This window comes from Ostrea edulis, chromosome 1, assembly GCF_947568905.1.
Source record: "Ostrea edulis chromosome 1, xbOstEdul1.1, whole genome shotgun sequence".
NCBI lineage: Eukaryota > Metazoa > Mollusca > Bivalvia > Ostreida > Ostreidae > Ostrea > Ostrea edulis.
The window spans coordinates 100,578,894-100,604,956 of NC_079164.1; the positions used below are offsets into that span (position 1 = coordinate 100,578,894).

Here is a 26,063-nt window from a genome sequence, read left to right on the forward strand (position 1 = left end):
CTAGTTATGTTTTTAATAGAGAGAAAATACACGACACCACAACTCTCCTTACAATGCTGCATGGTGTACCCCTCCTTTCTGTTCATACATTAATGCTGGTCATCTTATCTGTATATACTGGGAAACATTTAATCATGTGCATTTTATCTATGTATACTAGGAAACATTTTATTTGTGTCTACTAGGAAACCTTTAATGCTGAATATTTTATCTTTGTCTACTTGGAAACATTTAATGCTGAATATTTTATCTGTGTCTACTAGGAAACATTTAAAACTGAATATTTTAACTGTGTTTACTAGGAATCATTTAATGCTGGCCATTTTATCCGTGTTCATTGGGACACATTTAATGCTAATCTTTTCTGTGTATATTGGATACATGTAATGTTGGGCATTTTATCTACTTATATTGGGGCATATTTGATGCTGAATATTTTAATTGTGTACTCTGCGGAAACGTTTAATGCTGAGCATTTTATCTGTGTCTACGAAAAGTTTAATGCTGGATATTTATCTTTGTCTACTAGGAAACATTTAATACTGGATATTTTACCCATGTCTGCATGGAAATATTTCATCCGGGCATTTTACCAATTTAACCAAGATACATCTAATCCTGGGCATTTTATCTGCGTTGCTTGGAACACCTTTAATGCTAAAAATCGTTTCTGTGTATACTGGGATCTTTTCTGTGTATACTTGGCATGTATCTGTGTGTATGCTGGATACATGTAATGTTGGCCATTTTATCTTCTTATACTGGGAAATATTTGAAGCTAAACATTTTAACTGTGTACTCTGCGGAAACGTTTAATGCTGGACATTTTATCTGTGTCTACTAGGAAACTTTATCTGTGTCTACTGGAATTTTTTTTATCTGTGTCTACTAGGAAACTTTTTATCTGTGTCTACAAGGACATTTTTTATCTACGTCTACTAGGAAACTTTTTATCTGTGTCTATTAGGAAACTTTTTATCTACGTCTACTAGGAAACTTTTTATCTGTGTCTATTAGGAAACTTTTTATCTACGTCTACTAGGAAATTTTTTATCTGTGTCTACTAGGACACTTTTTATCTGTGTCTACTAGGACACTTTTTATCTGTGTCTATAAGGAAACTTTTTATCTACGTCTACTAGGAAACTTTTTATCTGTGTCTATTAGGAAACTTTTTATCTACGTCTACTAGGAAACTTTTTATCTGTGTCTACTAGGACACTTTTTATCTGTGTCTACTAGGACACTTTTTATCTGCGACTACTAGGAAACTTTTTATCTACGTCTACTGGCAAATATTTAATACTTTGATCTGTGTCCACTGGGAAATAGTTAATACTAATAATCTTATCTGGGCATTTTATCTGTGTATATTGGGAAATATTTAATACTGGGTATTGTATCTGCGTATAATGGGAAACATTTAATATTGGGCATTTTATCTTTGTTTACTAGGAACTATCTAATACTGGAAATATATCTATGTATATTGGGAACCATTTAATCCCGGGTATTTTATCTACATTTAATACTGGGCATTTTATCTATGTATATTTGAAAACATTCAATACTGGGTATTTTATCTGTGTTTACTGGAAAATACTTGTATTCATAGTAAGACATTTTATCTATGAATGCTGGGAAACATTTACTGCTGGACATTTAATTTGTTTATACTGCTTGTTTGAATTTGACAGCAAAAAGTTGATCAGATACAATCTCTATGTCAATATGACCCTCTGACATTGATACATCAGAAGACATGTATCTTGATAAAGTGATTGTGCCCCCAGGCAGGAATTAATTTGATTTTTTCCATTACAATGTTATATCGAGAAAATGTTCCAATGATATTGCAAGTTGATGGGTTTTCATCCTTTTCTTTTAGAGTTTTGATCTTGCATAAGATAAGCCTTTGTTTATGTCATCATACACCTTAGTTGAATTGCATATTCATAGAAATACTGCACACAACATATTATTGACACAAACGATATTTCTACCAAACCCTTGACAGATTAAGTTGAAATTTCCATTTGAATATAAAAACTCTGCATGGCTCCATGAACAATTGCATGATCCAATGAACTTCATCGTCTTATTCAATACCAGATAACGACACGTGTTCCAACACACACTCAACCATAAGCTGGTATAGGTAATGGGGGACCCCCTAGGGATCTTTGCAAGCAAGTAGTTTTTGAAAATACATAGTCCCTTGATTATAAATCAGGTTGTTTTTTTACTTTCTAAAGGGGGCGTTTACGAGTTTTGGGAAAAAAGAACACCATGAAATTTGTACAAATAATATACATGTAGATGAAAACTATAAAAAAAAAAAATCTTCACATCCGATATAGATGGCATTGACATTTGCGAACAAGTATGTTTTGAACGTATGTAACCATTTGATTATATATCAAGTTGTTTGACATAAATATGTCGGGGCATTTACGAGGTTTTGGGGGCTTAAACATGATTTGTTTTCTTTAAAATTCGCCGAAAAATGGAAAACCTCTTTAGATCCTTTATAGATAATATGGACCTTTGAAAACAATTATTTCATGGAAGTATGTGACCCTTTAATTATAAATCAGATGGTTTGCATTGAGATCTTTTCGGGTTTTTAGGCAAAAACGTTGTTAAAAAATGAAAACACTTCTAGAATCCTACAAACACAATATGGACATCAGAAACATGTAACACATTGCAAATAGCAGTTTCAAGCCTCGGTAACTTCTCCAATCACCTATCATGTTTAATAGTGTAATTTATTTAGCAGTTTCAAGCCTCTGTAAGTAACTTCTCCAATCACCTATCATGTTTAATAGTGTAATTTATTTAGCAGTTTCAAGCCTCAGTAACTTCTCCAATCACCTATCATGTTTAATAGTGTAATTTATTTAGCAGTTTCAAGCCTCAGTAACTTCTCCAATCACCTATCATGTTTAATAGTGTAATTTATTTAGCAGTTTCAAGCCTCAGTAACTTCTCCAATCACCTATCATGTTTACTAGTGTAATTTATTTAGCAGTTTCAAGCCTCAGTAACTTCTCCAATCACCTATCATGTTTAATAGTGTAATTTATTTAGCAGTTTCAAGCCTCAGTAACTTCTCCAATCACCTATCATGTTTAATAGTGTAATTTATTTAGCAGTTTCAAGCCTCTGTAAGTAACTTCTCCAATCACCTATCATGTTTAATAGTGTAATTTATTTAGCAGTTTCAAGCCTCAGTAACTTCTCTAATCACCTATCATGTTTACTAGTGTAATTTATTTAGCAGTTTCAAGCCTCTGTAACTTCTCCAATCACCTATCATGTTTAATAGTGTAATTTATTTAGCAGTTTCAAGCCTCAGTAACTTCTCCAATCACCTATCATGTTTAATAGTGTAATTTATTTAGCAGTTTCAAGCCTCTGTAAGTAACTTCTCCAATCACCTATCATGTTTAATAGTGTAATTTATTTAGCAGTTTCAAGCCTCTGTAAGTAACTTCTCCAATCACCTATCATGTTTAATAGTGTAATTTATTTAGCAGTTTCAAGCCTCTGTAAGTAACTTCTCTAATCACCTATCATGTTTACTAGTGTAATTTATTTAGCAGTTTCAAGCCTCAGTAACTTCTCCAATCACCTATCATGTTTAATAGTGTAATTTATTTAGCAGTTTCAAGCCTCAGTAACTTCTCCAATCACCTATCATGTTTAATAGTGTAATTTATTTAGCAGTTTCAAGCCTCTGTAAGTAACTTCTCCTATCACCTATCATGTTCAATAGTGTAATTTATTTAGCAGTTTCAAGCCTCTGTAAGTAACTTCTCCAATCACCTATCATGTTTAATAGTGTAATTTATTTAGCAGTTTCAAGCCTCAGTAACTTCTCCAATCACCTATCATGTTTAATAGTGTAATTTATTTAGCAGTTTCAAGCCTCTGTAAGTAACTTCTCCAATCACCTATCATGTTTAATAGTGTAATTTATTTAGCAGTTTCAAGCCTCTGTAAGTAACTTCTCCAATCACCTATCATGTTTAATAGTGTAATTTATTTAGCAGTTTCAAGCCTCTGTAAGTAACTTCTCCAATCACCTATCATGTTTAATAGTGTAATTTATTTAGCAGTTTCAAGCCTCTGTAAGTAACTTCTCCAATCACCTATCATGTTTAATATTGTAATTTATTTAGCAGTTTCAAGCCTCTGTAAGTAACTTCTCCAATCACCTATCATGTTTAATAGTGTAATTTATTTAGCAGTTTCAAACCTCAGTAACTTCTCCAATCACCTATCATGTTTAATAGTGTAATTTATTTAGCAGTTTCAAGCCTTTGTAAGTAACTTCTCCAATCACCTATCATGTTTAATAGTGTAATTTATTTAGCAGTTTCAAGCCTCAGTAACTTCTCCAATCACCTATCATGTTTAATAGTGTAATTTATTTAGCAGTTTCAAGCCTCAGTAACTTCTCCAATCACCTATCATGTTTAATAGTGTAATTTATTTAGCAGTTTCAAACCTCTGTAAGTAACTTCTCCAATCACCTATCATGTTTAATAGTGTAATTTATTTAGCAGTTTCAAGCCTCTGTAAGTAACTTCTCCAATCACCTATCATGTTTAATAGTGTAATTTATTCAGCAGTTTCAAGCCTCAGTAACTTCTCTAATCACCTATCATGTTTACTAGTGTAATTTATTTAGCAGTTTCAAGCCTCAGTAACTTCTCCAATCACCTATCATGTTTAATAGTGTAATTTATTTAGCAGTTTCAAGCCTCAGTAACTTCTCCAATCACCTATCATGTTTAATAGTGTAATTTATTTAGCAGTTTCAAGCCTCAGTAACATCTCCAATCACCTATCATGTTTAATAGTGTAATTTATTTTGCAGTTTCAAGCCTCTGTAAGTAACTTCTCCAATCACCTATCATGTTTAATAGTGTAATTTATTTAGCAGTTTCAAGCCTCTGTAAGTAACTTCTCCAATCACCTATCATGTTTAATAGTGTAATTTATTTAGCAGTTTCAAGCCTCTGTAAGTAACTTTTCCAATCACCTATCATGTTTAATAGTGTAATTTATTTAGCAGTTTCAAACCTCAGTAACTTCTCCAATCACCTATCATGTTTAATAGTGTAATTTATTTAGCAGTTTCAAGCCTTTGTAAGTAACTTCTCCAATCACCTATCATGTTTAATAGTGTAATTTATTTAGCAGTTTCAAGCCTCAGTAACTTCTCCAATCACCTATCATGTTTAATAGTGTAATTTATTTAGCAGTTTCAAGCCTCAGTAACTTCTCCAATCACCTATCATGTTTAATAGTGTAATTTATTTAGCAGTTTCAAGCCTCTGTAACTTCTCCAATCACCTATCATGTTTAATAGTGTAATTTATTTAGCAGTTTCAAGCCTCAGTAACATCTCCAATCACCTATCATGTTTAATAGTGTAATTTATTTAGCAGTTTCAAGCCTCTGTAAGTAACTTCTCCAATCACCTATCATGTTTAATAGTGTAATTTATTTAGCAGTTTCAAGCCTCAGTAACTTCTCCAATCACCTATCATGTTTAATAGTGTAATTTATTTAGCAGTTTCAAGCCTCTGTAAGTAACTTCTCCAATCACCTATCATGTTTAATAGTGTAATTTATTTAGCAGTTTCAAGCCTCTGTAAGTAACTTCTCCAATCACCTATCATGTTTAATAGTGTAATTTATTTAGCAGTTTCAAGCCTTTGTAAGTAACTTCTCCAATCACCTATCATGTTTAATAGTGTAATTTATTCAGCAGTTTCAAGCCTCAGTAACTTCTCCAATCACCTATCATGTTTAATAGTGTAATTTATTTAGCAGTTTCAAGCCTCAGTAACTTCTCCAATCACCTATCATGTTTAATAGTGTAATTTATTTAGCAGTTTCAAGCCTCTGTAAGTAACTTCTCCAATCACCTATCATGTTTAATAGTGTAATTTATTTAGCAGTTTCAAGCGTCTGTAAGTAACTTCTCCAATCACCTATCATGTTTAATAGTGTAATTTATTTAGCAGTTTCAAGCCTCAGTAACTTCTCCAATCACCTATCATGTTCAACAGTGTAATTTATTTAGCAGTTTCAAGCCTCTGTAAGTAACTTCTCCAATCACCTATCATGTTTAATAGTGTAATTTATTTAGCAGTTTCAAGCCTCTGTAAGTAACTTCTCCAATCACCTATCATGTTTAATAGTGTAATTTATTTAGCAGTTTCAAGCCTCTGTAAGTAACTTCTCCAATCACCTATCATGTTTAATAGTGTAATTTATTTAGCAGTTTCAAGCCTTTGTAAGTAACTTCTCCAATCACCTATCATGTTTAATAGTGTAATTTATTTAGCAGTTTCAAGCCTCTGTAAGTAACTTCTCCAATCACCTATCATGTTTAATAGTGTAATTTATTTAGCAGTTTCAAGCCTCTGTAACTTCTCCAATCACCTATCATGTTTAATAGTGTAATTTATTTAGCAGTTTCAAGCCTCTGTAACTTCTCCAATCACCTATCATGTTTAATAGTGTAATTTATTTAGCAGTTTCAAGCCTCAGTAACATCTCCAATCACCTATCATGTTTAATAGTGTAATTTATTTAGCAGTTTCAAGCCTCTGTAAGTAACTTCTCCAATCACCTATCATGTTTAATAGTGTAATTTATTTAGCAGTTTCAAGCCTCAGTAACTTCTCCAATCACCTATCATGTTTACTAGTGTAATTTATTTAGCAGTTTCAAGCCTCAGTAACTTCTCCAATCACCTATCATGTTTAATAGTGTAATTTATTTAGCAGTTTCAAGCCTCAGTAACTTCTCCAATCACCTATCATGTTTAATAGTGTAATTTATTTAGCAGTTTCAAGCCTCTGTAACTTCTCCAATCACCTATCATGTTTAATAGTGTAATTTATTTAACAGTTTCAAGCCTCAGTAACTTCTCCAATCACCTATCATGTTAAATAGTGTAATTTATTTAGCAGTTTCAAGCCTCAGTAACTTCTCCAATCACCTATCATGTTTAATAGTGTAATTTATTTAGCAGTTTGAAGCCTCAGTAACATCTCCAATCACCTATCATGTTTAATAGTGTAATTTATTTAGCAGTTTCAAGCCTCTGTAAGTAACTTCTCCAATCACCTATCATGTTTAATAGTGTAATTTATTTAGCAGTTTCAAGCCTCTGTAAGTAACTTCTCCAATCACCTATCATGTTTAATAGTGTAATTTATTTAGCAGTTTCAAGCCTTTGTAAGTAACTTCTCCAATCACCTATCATGTTTAATAGTGTAATTTATTTAGCAGTTTCAAGCCTCAGTAACATCTCCAATCACCTATCATGTTTAATAGTGTAATTTATTTAGCAGTTTCAAGCCTCTGTAAGTAACTTCTCCAATCACCTATCATGTTTAATAGTGTAATTTATTTAGCAGTTTCAAGCCTCAGTAACTTCTCCAATCACCTATCATGTTTAATAGTGTAATTTATTTAGCAGTTTCAAGCCTCAGTAACTTCTCCAATCACCTATCATGTTTAATAGTGTAATTTATTTAGCAGTTTCAAGCCTCAGTAACTTCTCCAATCACCTATCATGTTTAATAGTGTAATTTATTTAGCAGTTTCAAGCCTCTGTAAGTAACTTCTCCAATCACCTATCATGTTTAATAGTGTAATTTATTTAGCAGTTTCAAGCCTCTGTAAGTAACTTCTCCAATCACCTATCATGTTTAATAGTGTAATTTATTTAGCAGTTTCAAGCCTCAGTAACTTCTCCAATCACCTATCATGTTTAATAGTGTAATTTATTTAGCAGTTTCAAGCCTCAGTAACTTCTCCAATCACCTATCATGTTTAATAGTGTAATTTATTTAGCAGTTTCAAGCCTCTGTAAGTAACTTCTCCAATCACCTATCATGTTTAATAGTGTAATTTATTTAGCAGTTTCAAGCCTCAGTAACTTCTCCAATCACCTATCATGTTTAATAGTGTAATTTATTTAACAGTTTCAAGCCTCAGTAACTTCTCCAATCACCTATCATGTTTAATAGTGTAATTTATTTAGCATTTTCAAGCCTCAGTAACTTCTCCAATCACCTATCATGTTTAATAGTGTAATTTATTTAGCAGTTTCAAGCCTCAGTAACTTCTCCAATCACCTATCATGTTTAATAGTGTAATTTATTTAGCAGTTTCAAGCCTCAGTAACTTCTCCAATCACCTATCATGTTTACTAGTGTAATTTATTTAGCAGTTTCAAGCCTCTGTAAGTAACTTCTCCAATCACCTATCATGTTTAATAGTGTAATTTATTTAGCAGTTTCAAGCCTCAGTAACTTCTCCAATCACCTATCATGTTCAATAGTGTAATTTATTTAGCAGTTTCAAGCCTCTGTAAGTAACTTCTCCAATCACCTATCATGTTTAATAGTGTAATTTATTTAGCAGTTTCAAACCTCAGTAAGTAACTTCTCCAATCACCTATCATGTTTAATAGTGTAATTTATTTAGCAGTTTCAAGCCTCAGTAACATCTCCAATCACCTATCATGTTCAATAGTGTAATTTATTTAGCAGTTTCAAGCCTCTGTAAGTAACTTCTCCAATCACCTATCATGTTTAATAGTGTAATTTATTTAGCAGTTTCAAGCCTCTGTAAGTAACTTCTCCAATCACCTATCATGTTTAATAGTGTAATTTATTTAGCAGTTTCAAGCCTCTGTAAGTAACTTCTCCAATCACCTATCATGTTTAATAGTGTAATTTATTTAGTACTTCTGGTCAGATGGTGCATAGTCATTTCAAGAATGAGGTGCTTAAGGAGGTACTCTACATCGTGATAATGGCCGACTTCCTTTTTAAAATATGGATATCAATATCAGCAATATTTGTCTATTCATTTCAAATTTTATTGAGTAGCGCAGTATGTTAGAATGTCAATTGCTGAATTGTAGATCGCGGGTTCAAATCCAGTAGGAGTTTTAAAAAAATTTCTGATTGCTTTCTTTTAAACGTTTAAAATTTTAACTAAATAAAATAAATATGAAATTAAAGTTTTCAAAATATTGTGGTACATATCCTCCACTTTTCATCCACATAAAATTTCTATGGTGTAGCATACATTCTTAAGAAATATCTATTTTCCATTCGTATCAGAGGCACATATGACCCGAGAGTACGATTTGACAAACCTTTTTGCCCTTGAAAAAAGAAAAATTGGGTTGTCTGATACGACTTGGGAGAGAAATGTAATGAAGAAAATTCCGAAGATCATTATTCTATACACAGTATTCAGAGATGATGGAGGGGTGGTCATGGTAAGTTATTGGCAGTTTTGTTGCAGTCGAAAATCTTCCTTCTGATTATTACATCAGATTCTTTGACTTGTCCTTTGGATGAAAGGACTAACACAAATGCAGGTTCAATTGCTTTTTCAGTAGGAACACCTGCAAAATATGCAAGTTCGTTTTTTGGAGTTTTCCAAAATTTGATTTTGGTACTAAATTTTCATTCTATTTTTGATTTCAGCTTACAAGTATTGTAATAACTGTTTTATCGGTCGGGATGAATGACAATCACCCCCTTCTCTCTCTCTCTCTCTCTCTCTCTCTCTCTCTCTCTCTCTCTCAGCATTGTCAAACTCTCACCCATGTAATTCTGCAGGATATTCATCTCCATATACTCAGATAATGTCAAATGACATTCCTTGATGCTCAAGACTTACAAGTATCACCTTTAGTTTCTGACTTGTTACGGTCATGGGTACTAGTGTAGATTTTTCTACAGATTAAACATCATCACTTTAGCAACAAAATCAATATCTCGAACTTTACTTACAGTGGTTTCATTTTAATTCGTGGGGATCAATGTTCGTGGGTAAGGAAAATTTTCCTGGATCGTGGGGACGTAATTCTATGGGTAAGCAATACGATATTACTAGGCGAGATAACTCTACTTGGTTTAAAAATTGTTCGATGACACGTAAATTCGAGGGTAAGAGTGACCCACGAAATCCACGAACATCAATCCCCCACGAACAATGATGATTCCACAGTATTGTGTCACAGTCACTTTCATTCATTAATGGATTCTCCTACTGTTTCTGTCACACACTTTATCAGTTTGTGTTTCCCCCTTGTACTTCAGTTTCTGTATTACTGAGTGATTTATGGGAGAGGAGAGTGCAGATAGTTCACATCCCTACAGTTCACTTGACTCGGTGCGACTTTCCTCGATGCTCAAGTTTTATCTCTAGTAACTAATATTTGTAAATTATTGATGACACCATCATTTAAAGCTTCTACTAAACAATACCTCTTTATTATTCTGGGGACTCTGTCTTCTACTCTTTTTGTCAAATCTGTGAAAAATGTCGTTATCCTCTACATTCTACATTTGCCAATACAACCTGTCACTGGGTCAAATGATGTCTGACGTGTGTCATACCGATTGTAATTAGGCTGTTGTTTACACGCTGATTTTGATTACGGATTATTCCATTTACCTGATCAAGACATAGGGCAGGGGCCTCCGTGGCGAGTGGTTAGAGCATCGCGCTCAAAATCACACGGCCTATCACCGCTGTTCGGCGCGGGTTCGAATCCCGCTCGCACCGGTAAGTGAGAAAGTTTCCCAGTTTACTTTCGGAAGGTCGATGGTCTCTTCCCAGGTACATTGTATCTGGGTTCTCTCTTCCACCAATGAAAACTGGGCGCCACCAGATAACTGAAAAATTGTTGAATATGGCGAAAAACAGCAAAACAACAAAAGGGCTCACGGTGGGTGTGACCACTCGACATGGGAAGCTTACTCCTCCTAGACACCTGATCCTACGTTTGGTATATTCAGGGGTCCGTGTTTGCCCAATTCTTAATTTTATATTCCTTATTGGAGATATGAGAGTGGTGACAGTCGTTATCTTAACCTTTTCATTTTGTTCATGAAGTATTATACATCTTTATTCTTGATGTTGATGGGAGTTTGAGACAAATAACTTGATTTAAAATGTTTGTTTTTCTATGTGACATCTTTCAAGTTGTTCAATTGAAAATTGAAAAATTCAAATTATATTTTAAAAACGTCAATTTGTCAAACAATCGTCGTTGACCTTTATATATAAGCTAAGTACTTCGTTACTAGCTTGAAAATACGGATGTATATTAATTGCTGTGATAAAATTTAGAAATTCATTTTTGGTACACTGTTTCCCCCTAAAATAGCTCTAGCAAGTTTATCGTTATTTCGGATTTCAAACATTTTGGTTGAGCATCACTGAAGAGACATGATTACATCTGGTACATCAAAATTGGTACCGTATAAGTTTTACATATACACACTTTCAAAATCATCACAAAACTCCCTAGTGAGGGGAGGTAATGTATCACTAGCTCATGGTCTACGTATGTTGATATGAGCTTACTATTTATCTGTTTACTGTGTGCACTGATGTTCTCTTAAAGAGACAGAGTACATGTATATGTCTTAAATTATGGATACTGTAGAATCATTATTGTTAGTGGGGTGTGTTCGTGTGTGTGTGTGTGTGGGGGGGGGGGTGATATTCGTGGATTTCGTGGGCCACTCTTACCCTATAATTTATATGTCCTCAAACATTTTTTAACCAAGTAGAGTTATCTCTCTCCTAGTGACATCGTGTCACTTACCCACGACATTACCTCCCCACGAACCGGCAAGATTTTGCTTACCACGAACATTGACCCCCACGAATTAAAATGCTTCCACAGTAGCCTGCATTACCTGTGTTTGAATCAATAGTTCTGCTCGCATACTCACTACACCGTCACTCTTACGAGACATGGTTTATTTTAAAAAAATTCTACACAAGAAAAAACCTCTTGCTTCAATTCTCAACTCAACATTTAGGTATATTGACGACGTTTTGTATATTAACAATATTTACTTTCATTCGTATGTCAATATGATACATCCAGTGAACTCGAAATAAAAGAAACCGCAAAGTTTTCCACATCTTTTTCATATTTTGATATTTTATGGAACATAAATGTTAAAGGCAAATAAATAACTCAACATTACGACATAGGGATATAAATTCAGCTTCTCCTTCGTCAATTTTCCTTTACGTAACAATATTCCATTATATAGCCTGCATATGGTGTTTATGTCTTTGAACGATTCGATACGCGAGAATATGCTCTGCATATGACAAGAATTTTCATCGAATCAAGCTGCAGACAAATAATTTCATGTTACAGTCAGCATTTTTCAAATTATATGGTCGTTAATATGATCTGTTGCACAGTCTAAGCATGCAAGGTGAAGATAACGAACAGTGATCAATCTCATAACTCCTACAAGCAATACAAAATAGATAGTTGGGCATAAATTACATTATGTTTGATGCGTTTCATACCAACTGTTAGGTCGTTCTTTACACACTGATTTTGATGACAGTCAACAGGAAATGCTTACTCCTCTTAGGCCCCCCCATCCCAGCTCTGGTATATCCAGAATGTTGGCCCTACTCTTAATTTTGTATTCTCTTTAGGTTTTATGAGATTGATCACTGTTCGTTATCTTCACTTTTGTTCATGGCGATATTTTCAACCAACTTTTCTGAAATGTAACCTGTCTAGGATTTGTTAGAAATGTGTTGGATCACATATTCTTGACGTGGGTACAATTGTTTTATGCAAAGTAGGTACAGTTTCTAAAGTCATTTGGCCCACAATATCGATGATTTCACTTGGAGCTCAAACCCTGGCATTCCAATATGGAATGGACTAGCAAACCCAAAATCTGCTCAGTTTGATCAGCAAAATGATTTGTCTCATATGACGAGAGCTAGAAGTTGGCATAAAATTCCAGAAATGCCATTTTCAATGAAAATATCCACAAATTCAGGTGGTTTTCCTTTCAGAAAACATACAGCGCATGCGTCGAGCAAATTCATATTCAAGTATGTTTTTCATCTTAAAATAATTCACAATATATATAATTTTCATTTTGCTCGACAAATGCGCACATCTTTTCCTGAACAATAATCTGTATGACATTTGACAGTTTTCAGGTTTATATTTTGAAAAACGGCGGGAAATGTCTTATTCATGATGTCATAATGCTATCCAATTAGGAATACCATAATGATTTTGTTGACATAGTATACCTGGCATATATTTTACTTTCTTAAAATGCTGAATAAGGTTAATTCCAGACACATTTTATAGAGAAAATTCTTAGGCCTTTTCGAGTTTACAATCGTACCTTGTTCATGCGAAATCACGACTTCACTTTACCCTTATACGCAATCCATTTTATCAAACATTAGTAACTTTCCTAACAAATCAAATACCAAGGTAAGTGTAAGTAATGAAATCCAATTGTTTCCTACTAAATTTTAACATATTCTTAGCAATCTTTTTAGTAGTGTTTTTTATCAATTGTATTCTATTTTCAAGTCAAAGTATGGTTCATGTGTCTCTAAATTTTTCTTATTTTCTCTAGAAACTATATCATCTTCATTCACAAAATCGTCGCTGCAATACGCTGCCTCTTCATCAATGTAAACATCTTCATTTTCCTGAGAATTTTCGATGCTATCGTCCACTGTTTGTGCATTGTCCGGGGAGGAAAAGTTGCTATTTTCAGAATGATTTGTTTCGATGAAATTTTCAGAAGTGGATGTGGAATGTGGTTTGTCATCTTCAATATTCTCAATTCCTTCGTCAGACTTTTTAAATCCGTCCTCACATTCAGGAGCATGTCTATAAAGGTTTCTAGTTGCTGATTCGCGCATTTCGTCTATTCCTATATGCCTGTCGTTGGAAGATTCGTCAACTGTATCATCAATGCATTTCATTTCAGCCGTCTTTTCCGAATCTACTTTGTTTATTAGTCGGGTTGAACTCTTATCAGTTTTCTTCTTGTTGGATAGAACTCATTTTTTAACCTTTGCAATAGCAAAATAGCTCCTGTTGTAATACTCCATCTCTTCATTGGACATAAAACCATCTGAAAATGAGCTACAGCTTTCGCTAAAGTCATCGTCATATGCATCACCAGATCCAGTCGCTAAAACATCAAAGGTACCGGTCTTGTCAATACTTTGGACAGCGACTTCCTCTAAATGGGGCAATGGATTAATCTCTGTTCTTTCGGGATTTTCACATTTATTAGCCTGTTCCGAACCGTCACAGGAAGTCGATCCTTCATTAATTGGATATTCATTGGCAGATTCTACAATTCTGATTCCTTGTGTTTCATGGTATTTATCCATGTCAAATATCAAAGCTTTGTTCGTATCATGTTGTCGAATGCCATTACATGGGAGTTTGAATTCGCTATCGTCATCATCGAAAGCTTCATCTGTAGATGGGTCTGTGTTGTCGCTGCTATTTTTCTCTTCTTGATATATCTTATCATAGTCCACCCCAGCAGCTATGGAAAGTTTGCGTTTTTCATCTATATCAGGATCATTTTCTAATTCCTTATTTTCAGCGTCAGACATCGACAAACTGCTTAACCAGTCGTAACTCTCATCAGAGTCATAATTTGCCTCTGTGCTCCACTTGTTGGACCCTATTGGTCTTCGCCTTCGACGACACTTTGCTTCGGATCCAATTTCTGTTTTCCCTTTTTTGTTGATCATCTCTTCTTCGTTATCACTGTCGTCCGATTCTCGATATACTTCATCAATTTTGAACAATGGTCGATATGACGTTAAGAATTTTTCTGGCAAGTGAAAATCAAAATCTTCACCAGTGTGGTCGGAAATGTTGCCGTCGGTAGAGCCAAACATCTCGTTTTCTGTAGATTGGACCAATGCGTCATCTATCAAATGTTCAGCTCTAACTGAACAGTGCTCGGCGTGTTGATTGATATTTGATGATGTTTCATCTAATTGTGATTGAAAACATACATTTTCATCATGCTGTTGCGTTTGGTTATGTTCATTTCCTTCAGCTTCTTGTGGTCTGTGGTCGCCTTCCTCCAGATCTTTATCATTTGCGTTGGAATCTTCAGACTGAGGCAGGTTAAATGCAACCTGCCTTGTTATCCCGGGCACTTGATGATTCATATCAACTTAGTCCACTTCAAAATTGACTCACCAATCATCTGTAAAATCGATATAAAATTCGCCAACAATCACCAATCACCTGTAATATCGATATAAACTTAGCAAACAAATTACTTACACAAGTTTGTTTTTTCGTATTGTAGATATGACAGTGTTTTGTAATTATGATAAGTTCTGTTGAACATATGTCAAAAAGGTCCGGATATCCGGAAGTTGTCATTTCTAGAGAAAACATGCAAGTTAATTTTTGTACATGTGAATTACATACAATTTACCGGAAATGTTAAACAACGTCTTTCTGACAATTTTGGATTGTGAAAGTATCCTTTTAATACCTATTTCTTGTCAGTTATATACAGTGTTTGCTTAATCTATGAATTTGTGAGGGTAATACCAGAGGAAGGCAACTGCCGTTAGTTACGTCACGTCCATTGATATATCGTTACTGAAAATCAGATATATAGCAAAGTGTTTTCATTTTTCGAAATGCGTGTTCGTTACTTCTAAGATGTATTGCTATAGTACTAATGAGTCAGTGAAGCATTGGAACCAGATCGTTTCGGTATCCAGACTGCCGTTCAACATCATCCTCGGATGTCTCCTTGTCGTAGGAGTTCTTGGAAATTCAGTCGTGGTGCACGTGTGTCGCCTAAAACAAAAGAGGGGCAACCGGTTCTACATCCTGCTATTGGCTCTCCTAGACATCCTAACCTGTGTAGATACAGTGCTCAGTGTTATATTTTTTAACTCCTATGGTGTAAACTTTCCATCAAATGTGTTGTGTAAAATAATCACTTATTTCATGTGGACGACACCGTCATCATCCTCGATTATGATACTGATTATCGCATTGCAAAGGTTTCTTCTCGTCTACAAACCAACCAAACGTTATCTGGATCCGCGTCATCATCGAATCATCGTCGTCCTTATTGTTCTACTCGTTCCACTTGTCATTGCTTTTCCGATGTGTGTTTTTTCTGGAACTGTCGAAATGAAACTCTCATTGTCAGATGGGAGAAATATGACAAAATGTTCCTGTGAGCCCAGTTCCGGACAATACAAGGGAATTGAAAAAAGCTACTTGGTTTTTCTTTTCATCCTTTCTCTTCTTCTGATAATGATAACAACACTTCTTTACATTCCAGTAGGAATTGTAATTCTAAGAAAACGCAAAGAATCCAAGACATCAAAGGACATTCCTTCTAATTCGATGGATGATTTGGACACGGCTACCTCTGATTCAACTGACGTAAAAACCACGCTGAGAGAGGAGACACAGAAGAAACGCAGACGACCAAATAGTACGCTGAATTTCCACATGATGTTCGGGGTAATCGTCCTCACTTACCTTTTGGCATACATACCGACGTTCTGTATGCTTCTAATCCAGAGAGGAAAACCTGGATTCTGGATAGGGATGTGGGGCTGGGAGTTGACTATTCTGTTGCTCTTCAGACGATTTCATCTCGTCTCCAACATCATCAACCCGTTTGTCTATGGGTATTTTGACATCACGTTCAGAAATTATTATGTGTCTCTTCTGAGTGCAGTGTTTTGCCGTTGCAGGTCTGCGAATTCGTCTTTATCTAACTGCAACCAAGGTACGAATTCGAATGAGAACGAATTAACAGGTAGCACGAACTACTAACAGCGGAAGAGTTTTTTATATGTGGACTGTAAAATACGAACCAATACATAGATTCCTAGACACTTTCCTTCAAATCTCAATTATAAATTTCACATAGGCTTTTGTAAACTCTTAATGTAAATTTCACATAGGTTTTTGTAAGCTGGGATGCATATTTGGTGAAATATCACTATACATATATTGTTTGATGTTATTCAGTGTTAATATAATTGTTATCTTGAAAATTAAGGCTTATATTATCTATATACAGAATAAACCATTGTCGCAACCAAAGTCTACAGAAAGTTTCCAAGTCTCCTTCCCACAAGTACAAAAACAAAGAAAGTATACTAGTAAGACACAATATTAAGGAATTCAGTATAAAATATAGTAATCAGAATTCTTACGCCCCGAGTACAGCAGTGGTGCTCTGGCATTTGAAATCTTTGTGCTCGATTTCTTTGATTCTTATGTATTCAATTAAATTCAAAGGGCACAATCATGCAGATTTGGTAAACTTGCGAAATTCTTTTCCTTGTTGATGGTATATAAATCAATTGACCTTGAATACCTTGTCTGGCACGTAGAATCTTAACAGCTCGCATGTCGCCTTAATGATTACTAATTTGCATTAACTTATTAATTGCGTGATGTAATTATGCCATGACTACTTCACCTACGAGAGGCTAATTGAACCCTTCTTTTAATTTCTTCAGAATAAAACTTATAACGAATTCATCCATGCAATGATAATATGAAAATTTGCTTACTTCATCCAACATTGTTTTATCTTAAAACAGTGATTCAGTTCGTGTGCAATAATTTATTGGCATTCAACAAAACAATAATAAATTAACATTTATATCTGTGAAATAAGTTAAAACATGTAACATGCACAATAGGGAATAGTCTCATGAGGTATATTTACAAAATCAATACGATTTAAAATTTCTTGCATCCGCATACATTCGTACATTGTAAACACATTTTCGTAATACTGAATAGTGCGGTTTACACGGAGAGTTTTTTGCTGATGAAAGCTCTAGTTTTGCTCTTGGAGGCCAGATTCTTGACTACAGACACCTTTCCATGTTTGGTGAGTGCAAGCTGGGGTATATAGTTCTGAAGCCAAGCTAAGTCCGCAGGACCATGTTGACCGCCTCCAGACGGATACTGTTGAGCCGGAAGAGAGCCAACTAACAGCATTGGATCCAACAAAGGATTGGGCGTTGTGGATTGTTTCGCTAATGCTGCTGCATACACGTCAAGAGCCACGGAGTTTCCGAACCCAGCTCCCAACCCTATCTGTGATCCAAGTCCTGTATTGGCCTGAGCTCCGCTGGTGGCTGCCTGAGGCGAAAGTCCGAGGCTGTTTAACAAAGAAGAACTACTCTGTGGACCGCCTCCTGCTGTAGTGCTATGTATCCCTGTTCCACTGTTCAATGAAAACTGTTTTCCAGTATTTCCGACGTAGTTAAGCGTTGCTGGACTTCCGGCGCCAGGTTCTATTATATGATGAAGTAAAGCCTCCATCAGAAGAGACTTCTGGTTTATAGGTTCGATTGTATAGGTGGGGAACGGCATCGCAGTTGTGGAAGTTGTAGTGGTTGTCGTGGTGGTTGGTGTTGTGGTAGCCTCTGTAGGTGTGGTGGTAATGGTGGTGGCCGCTGTAGTTGTTGTGGTGGCTGCGGTAGTGGTGGCTTCGGTGGTAGTGGTGGCTTCGGTGGTAGTGGTAGTCGTTTCAGGTGCAGCTGTTGTTGTCGTTGTTGTTGGAGGTGGTTTTTTGTTCACTTTCACGATCATTTTTTGTAACAGGTTCAACAAAATTTGCATATTTGGGTTGGGGCTTGGCGGTTGCATTATTTTCTTTTGATACCTGATACGGTTATGTAATCCAGCCACTGTATGGACTTCATTTTGGCTTCCAATAACGGTCACCTGGTTGCTGGGATACCTAACAGATTTAATGTTCACAAAGTGTGGCTTTGGTTGATGCGGTCTTGGAACTCGTCCTTTTGCTGGATAACCGGACGGAGACTTCTTTGGAGAGCCTCCTGAACTTTTCTTTGGTGTCTTCTTTGGAGCTTTCGGTGGGGAAGCAGGAGTCGTAGTAGGCGGCACTGGCTGCTTGGCTTTAGGTGGGGACGGTGCTTTCTTTTTAGGGCGCTTCATTTTCTTGGGTGACGTTTTCGGTACCGGCGACTTTTTGGGTGCCGGTGACTTTTTCGGTGCCTTCGGGGTTTTGGGAGCTGACGGTGCCTTGACAGGACCTCCTCCTCCTCCGTAGCCGATATTTAGTGTAGGACTGAAGCTGTTACTGATCGGAGCGTGGAAATTCAACCTGACATGAGTATCGTGTACTCCTTGAGAATGAGTTACGAAATTTGTATTCGGATTCGAGGCTGTGTTAGAATGACTGACGAAAACAAATGGTTCCGGAGAATTGGAGTTGATATTGATATTGGAATTCTGGTTCTGATACCATCCCTAAAATAAAAATAACGTTGTGTGAATGATCATACACGTGTTTGATTTCATATAGAAAACAACAGAAGACATGGTGCAATATTGAGATTAGTCTGAGTTCCAAGCTATTATAAGGATTCATGAATACTTTAAAAACCAAAATCTGACTCCATTGTCATAAACATGTGATGCCATCATTTCATATAGCACTTGTATGTTGTTAATGCCCGAGCAAAGAATAGTAAAATAAAACCTCAGATATACAAACATACTCAGAATTGATATACTCAAAATTAGATAGATAAAGACATATTGTCATAGATTAGAGAATAAAAAAGGTTACTATATAGTATATACCCTCGCAAAGGATTACATTATATATGGATATAAGAATAAGCGTTACCTGTATAAGAGGGATGAATCCAACCAGAGAGAGAACCAAAGCGCTCCTTGCCATACTGCTGACTGTCGAACATCCCTTGTTTGTTGTTCTTATATACACAACAATCGCCTGTAGGTCAATCATATCAAGTCATTATAAATATTCATTTATTTTACATTTTTTACAAATTATCAGGGTTACACGGTGTCGATAAGTAAATGTTAATACTCTTATGCTAATTAGGTCACTAATGTCTTGTCATCGACAGTTTTGCAATTTCCTCTCTGACAGCGAGCGGTCAATTTTTGACAGTCAAAACCCGATTTTGTTTTCCTCGTTCCATGGTATGCTCGTTACCAATTAATTTGTAAATTATTGTTTTTGTCATCATTAATTAGTCATTAATTTATCGAATCTATTACACACATGTTAAAGTGGCTGTTCTCGAAGATGGTAACCCCTTTGAAGCATCGTTTGCATATTGCATGAATTAAATAGTCCTTTGATATGATACATGCGTTCACAGTGACAATCATTTCCTTGCATTTCTTTTAATTACTAATAATGATGTATGCAAAATATTTGTGAATAATATTTTGTCCTCAAGCAATAATATCCTTTGTCAGAAATATGAACGTAGTGTGTTGTTAAATATTCCATTTGCAAGAAAATGTCTTAGTTATATCCCGAAATCAGTGAGCAACACTGGCGTTTGTCGTTTTCTGTTCGTTGGTAATTTTTCTCCATGCATTTATTTCATTCCCATGAAACACCATTCCGGAAATAAATAATTGGAGACTGCATTTAAATTTAAAGGCTTTATTCAATAAAAGGCCAAATCAACAGGACAATAAAACACAAATAAATAAATAACACGGAGAACACCACAATATTCCTGCAGTTTATCACATTCGTACCCCAGAAGACGGATTTCATACATGTCTGTTTTGTTTCGAAAGTATGAAAATCTTTTGATACGGCAAACATATGTTCTGGTCACTGATCGTACCTAATACTGATAAATAAGTAACTATCACAATGCTTCTTCAACTAAAGAAGAAGCATTCAATGTTAAGGTGGTTTTGACTGAGACACGAATATTTGAAGAACAGTTGGAAAGTCAAGATGACCTCACTTCAGGATCTTTCTTTTGCCGTAACCCCCGGAAATGACCTTGACAGGTGCTCGTTTATGAAGAGCCAGTTGAGGCATGTATTTGTTCAACCAGGTGAGATCGACAGCCCCAGCAGTACCTGCCGGAGCAGGGGTAATTCCAGGTAATCCGGCGCCGGTGCCGTAGGCTCCGGATATACTTCCACCAGCTGCAAGAAGATCAAGCTGAGCCACTGGGTCAAGGTAAGGTGGAGGTGTGGTAGGTCCCTGCTGTGCAGCACCCAAGATGTCTAAGGTGGCCTGATGACCTGCTCCCGAATTGGCGCTCATAGAAACCGCTTTCTGACCTCCTCGTCCGTAAACGTCCAGCACTGCCGCTTGCTGTGTCTGTACGTTAGAACCGGCTGTGAGTTGCGCTAAGAGGGCTTCCAACAGCATTGAATTCTGGGCAAACGAGAAAGGTGTGGTTGTGGCCTCTGTAGTGGTTGTGGTGGTAGGCTCCGTGGTGGTGGTTGTGGCCTCGGTAGTGGTGGTGGTGGTTGTAGGTTCTGTTGTAGTCGTGGTGGCCTCAGTAGTGGTAGTGGTTTCCGCTGGAGTTGTGGTGGCTTCAGTGGTGGTGGTGGTAGTGGTATCTGGTGGGGGTGTAGTTTGTGGTGCGTGGTTGACTTTCACAACCATTTTCTGAAGCAAGTTCAATAATAATTTAAATTGCATTCCCTGCATAGGGTTGGGCTTGGGAACGACTTTCTTCTGGTATTTTACATTATTGTAAAGTCCAGCAACGGTGTGAACCTCGTTTCCATTTCCGATGACCTGGACATCATTGCTTGGGTATTTTATGGCCTTGATATTGGTGTACCGAGAGCCACCCCATCTTCCATATCCGCCTTGGCCACCCCCTCCCTGCTGTTGACCTCCCTGTTGTCCGCCCTGACCGCCGGTTTGGGCGCCTCCCTGGGTCTGGATTCCACCAGTAGCACGATAGCTCTGGGTGACCTTCTGAGTTCCTCCTGCGTTGTTATTAGGCATGTGCACACCCTTGCCTCTCACATTATTGTGAGCCCCGACGACGTTCATCATGTTTTGTGGGAAATTGTTGTTGAAGACAAGGTTCATGGGAAGACCAGAAACCTTTTTACTGCCAGCTCCGGCACCTCCCGATGACCCCTTAGGTGGGGAGCTCTTGGGTGCTTTTTGCTTAGGAGCCTTGGACTTCTTCGGAGAAGGGGTCTTCTTTTTGGGCTGTGGTCTCTTCCCCTTTTTAGGAGCCTTCTTTGGTGACTTCTTCTTGGGTGAAGCTGAGGGACTTTTGGGTGCGGGTCCTGCGCCACCGAAGCCGCCGATATTCAGTGTTGGTACAAATTTGTTCTTGATGGGAGCATGGAAGTTGATGCTGACCACGGTATCCTTAGTGGAGTGGACTACAGTTTTTGCGGTCTTTGGTTTTGGTGCCGGGGGCTCTGGAGCGGGTGCAGGTGGCGGATCATAAAACCCGGTGTTTACGTTGACATTGTTATTCAGATTCTGGTTCTGGTTTGCGTTAGACCACCACCAGCCCTGTAGAAATAATAAATAATACGTAGATTTAAAACACATTTCTTAAATTGCTTTTTTGTGAAAATTCATATACGGAACGAAAAGCAAATTAATATCTATATAATTTAGTAAAAGTAAAACTTAATTTCGTTTGAAAGACCATAATCTAGCAAAATTTACGTCAATTTGGAAAATATCCAATCTTCACTGCGTTTGAAATAGAATAGGATAGAAAGTGTTGATAACTTTGTGTAAATGCGGTCATGAGACGTGAAGCATAAGATCTACATATCAAATAATAAAAGCTACTTACAGCTACTGAAGGCAACACGACAACCAAACACACGAAAGCAAAACAAGACGGTGCCATGTTGGATGGAGTACCGAAACACAGAACATTCGCTCTTTATATACCTTATGCTTGTCCCAAAGGTCGACATATTACCTGTCATTGATATCAGTGCACTTTAATTAATTTCATTATTGAAAATCATAATTCGTTGTTCGTGAGTCCTAGGAATCGGTACCCCCTACACGAAGCGCATGACTTGTTCCTGATGAATATTCATGAACCTCGGAGCATTTCCATCTCCATAAGCATGACAACGTAGGTCGCTGCTTGACGTGTAAAGCTGATCGCTGTCTTGTTATATCATTAATTTCCTTGACACCGTTTGGTACATCTTCATTAACATAAATTGATTATGTTTTACAAGCATTGTTCATGTTCTGTAATTAATGGCCATCAAATTTATTTAAAAATTCAAAATATTTCCATTAGCGCGCAATGATCTTGAATGAATGACCTTTGACCCTCTGAGATCTAGAACTCTTTGAACCATTGGAGGAACATAATGCTTTATTTTATAAAGTTGTCAATGAAAAGTTATATTACTAGGATTTGTTCGGCTTATTTCAGAAGGTAAGTTTATGTTTATTTTCCACAACTAATTTAGATATTCCACCGCCACAAATTGTTGGTGTATAATAACTCGCCTATTCGTGTGTCTGTTTGTGTGTCTTTCGTAGTAATGAAATGGGCATCGTGTATAGAGTACAGTTTTACTTTCCAGTCAGACTTGTAACAGCTAGAGGTTAATGAAGAGAAGAAGAAACTATTGATTGCAGACAGAAGACAAAAATGACATGGTCCCCATACAGAGCCAAGTTCGCATAACCTTCGGAATTTCACTATAAATTGCAATTGCGATAAAGACACTTCGTGGTCGCGTCGGAAATCAGTGATAAGTTTGGCCGTGTTCTCGAGTACTTGTTGTCTGGGATTTGTTGCATGAAAATGTATCGTCAGCCTCAACATCGAGTCAAGCGGGAACAAATTGAACCCCTTTCAGTAATGTAGAATTTAAAATAATATTAAAAATGATACTTGTATGGTTTGTAGTATTTTATATCACTGTAAATCAATATACCTTTAGCGTGTATATCCTGGATATTTGATGCGAGTTACAAATGATTGAAAGAGAAATCTACAATAATGTCTAATTGCTTTCATCCTTTTCAATAAGGTTGAATTCCAATAAAACTGGAAACCATTTAGGGACTATTTATGGTTGACCTTACTAATGTCTGTCCGTGTAAAACATTACAATGTACATATTAAAACGAACTCTAGATTTCTAACAAACTTACTTTTATATACGTAAATCGATGCCTGTCGAAAATAGAAAGCTGGCGATAACATTGATTGTTTTAAAATAATTGTTTATTACGTCACAAAGTGAACCATTTTCCACGATTTTTCCAAATTCTAAATTCATATACAATGGAGCGCATGCGTCATCTGGCACGGATTGTACACTCGGATCGCCTTGGCCGATTCCATCTAGTTAGATATAGGGTACCGGAATTTACCAATGTTTGCCGAATGACAGATTTTACATGTACGTATGTAGTTGCTCACTGTATGCGTGAACATTGTATGATCACGCATGCGCTAAGTGTTTACCAACCGAAAGTACATGTTTAAAATGTACCAGAGACGAAATTACGTCATGTTCGTGACGTCACAACTAAATGATGGCCTCATAATGTTTTTCTGAACTTATAAGTCAAGATCCCATTCGGATCACATTCGTCCTTTTCCGTAACAGTTTGTAGTTATGGAAATACCCAAGTAGTTACAATTGGTCAAGATCCGTGTGTATTCGAAAGCAAACTTCCATCAGAGATGTAGAAGTGTATTCGATATATCTTTAAGTATAACTGGTTTTTAATTTGGCGCATCGCAAACAAAGCGATATATCTAATAAAATATATACGAGATAGACATATCATGTAAAATAAAACCACGGACATTTGAACAACTAACATATATATTGTATTTTCCTATGTATTGAAACTCCTGTAAAAGAATGCTGGTCGATAATACTGTCAAAAAGTAGATAATTGTTAGATTTCCAATTGTATTCAAGCGGCATTTTGTACAAATTTCATAATTTGTAATTTGACTTGGTACAAAACATTATGTATTATTGGTACAAAACATTATTGGTATGAAATCATTTGAACAAAATGTTGTTAATTTCAAATAAAATCTTCAAATCTGGTTGGTAAACATCCTAACATTACACGACTAGTATTTCACCTAGGCGTCAGAATACATGCCGTCACGTACAATGTAGAATGTATACGCTTATTTCAATTCCAGTGGCGGTAATGAATTTGTATATAATTGATTATGATTACAGTCAACATTATCATGCAAATAGACTTTTTTATATACTTGAAAGCTAATTACCTGTTTGCATTAAATTTGGTGCATACCACGGGATGCATTGAATTTGATTAATATTTAAACAACTCAGACCTTATGATTAACATATAGACAGAAGTCGGAAAAACTGCAATTTTTGCAATGTTTTCAAAATATTTTTTCATGTACAAGAATCCTCTTTAGTACTTGTTCGTAAAACGTTCATTATCTACACGTGTTCTGTCGTAGAATTTCAATATACATATAATTATTCTCCTGGACACACCAGAGGTGGGATCAGGTGTCTAGGAGTGAGCATCCCCTGTTGACCGGTCACACCCACCGTAAGCCTTATATCTTGATCAGGTAAACAGAGTAATCCGTAGTCAAAATCATTGTGTAAAGAACGACCTAACAATTGGTATGAAACACGTATGACAGCTTTCGACCTCACGACACGTTTTATTTCTAAATTGAATCATTTTAACGACCATAGAATTTGTGAAATGTTGGCTTAAAACGAGAATGTTGAAATCCCTGCAACATCAACATATTTGTCAGTAGCCATATATACGTGTGTGTGTTCTGTTGTGCGCAGGAGTTTGCCATATAAAAATGAATTTCATCTTCAGTTTACCAAAACTTAACCCCCATCTTGGTTAATATCACATAGAAATGTTTAATTATTAGTCTTTCGGGTCTCGGGGTCTACAAAGATGAGGCGTCACACCAATCAAACATACCGGAGCGAAAAATCTCTTTATGTTGAATTAGAGATTTCAAGATGTTCTGTTATTTTTGTACTAAAACACCTAGTACTTCTTCAAAAAACTTCACTAAAGTTTAACAGTATTTCGTTTCACTGCTAGAGAATGACTGAATTCTGTTTACACCGGGTTTTTTTTAAAATAAAATTTATTTGTCTATTTAACATGCACTTAGAAAGTTGCCAATTCCTGGTCATAAATTGTACAGCGTTGTCTCAGAGCAATAATTATACATTTGCTTGTTTCAGATAAGTCATACATATTTATCACGATCAAAAACCATTACATAGACAAGTTTTGGATTGTTTATAGCTGTCAAATCTTAGGGCCCCTTTGATGACACTGGCGCTAATTCTTTTGCTTTAGTAACCCTAGACGGAAATTAAATCCCAT

The 26,063-nt window shown here is 36.1% G+C and overlaps 3 protein-coding genes across 3 annotated transcripts; 1 reads left to right on the top strand and 2 right to left on the bottom strand.

The window, feature by feature from the left end:
• The first annotated feature begins 16,057 nt into the window (after positions 1-16,057).
• Positions 16,058-16,714, top strand: LOC125664838 (uncharacterized). The gene has a single exon (XM_048897637.2). It carries the CDS (start codon positions 16,058-16,060, stop codon positions 16,712-16,714), a length of 657 nt encoding a protein of 218 aa, XP_048753594.2.
• Positions 16,715-17,496: 782 nt separating this feature from the next.
• LOC125664776 (integumentary mucin C.1-like) lies at positions 17,497-19,623 on the bottom strand. Its single transcript, XM_048897586.2, has 2 exons — positions 19,563-19,623; positions 17,497-19,180 (listed from the first exon to the last, which is right to left on the bottom strand). The coding sequence occupies exons 1-2, from the start codon at positions 19,614-19,616 to the stop codon at positions 17,705-17,707; spliced, it is 1,530 nt and encodes a 509-aa protein (XP_048753543.2). The 5' UTR covers positions 19,617-19,623; the 3' UTR covers positions 17,497-17,704.
• A 721-nt stretch (positions 19,624-20,344) lies between these two features.
• LOC125664775 (mucin-19-like) lies at positions 20,345-22,714 on the bottom strand. The gene is made up of 2 exons (XM_048897585.2): positions 22,504-22,714; positions 20,345-22,211 (listed from the first exon to the last, which is right to left on the bottom strand). Exons 1-2 carry the CDS (start codon positions 22,558-22,560, stop codon positions 20,673-20,675), a joined length of 1,596 nt encoding a protein of 531 aa, XP_048753542.2. The 5' UTR covers positions 22,561-22,714; the 3' UTR covers positions 20,345-20,672.
• Between the last annotated feature and the right edge of the window lie 3,349 nt (positions 22,715-26,063).

Coding starts and splice junctions, on each gene's coding strand:
- LOC125664838 (XM_048897637.2), top strand. CDS start 16,058: ATGAAACTCTCATTGTCAGATGGGAGAAATATGACAAAATGTTCCTGT.
- LOC125664776 (XM_048897586.2), bottom strand. CDS start 19,616: ATGGCAAGGAGCGCTTTGGTTCTCTCTCTGGTTGGATTCATCCCTCTT. Junction 19,181..19,562: donor GATTCATCCCTCTTATACAG/GTAACGCTTATT, acceptor TTTTTATTTTAG/GGATGGTATCAGAACCAGAA.
- LOC125664775 (XM_048897585.2), bottom strand. CDS start 22,560: ATGGCACCGTCTTGTTTTGCTTTCGTGTGTTTGGTTGTCGTGTTGCCT. Junction 22,212..22,503: donor TCGTGTTGCCTTCAGTAGCT/GTAAGTAGCTTT, acceptor TTATTTCTACAG/GGCTGGTGGTGGTCTAACGC.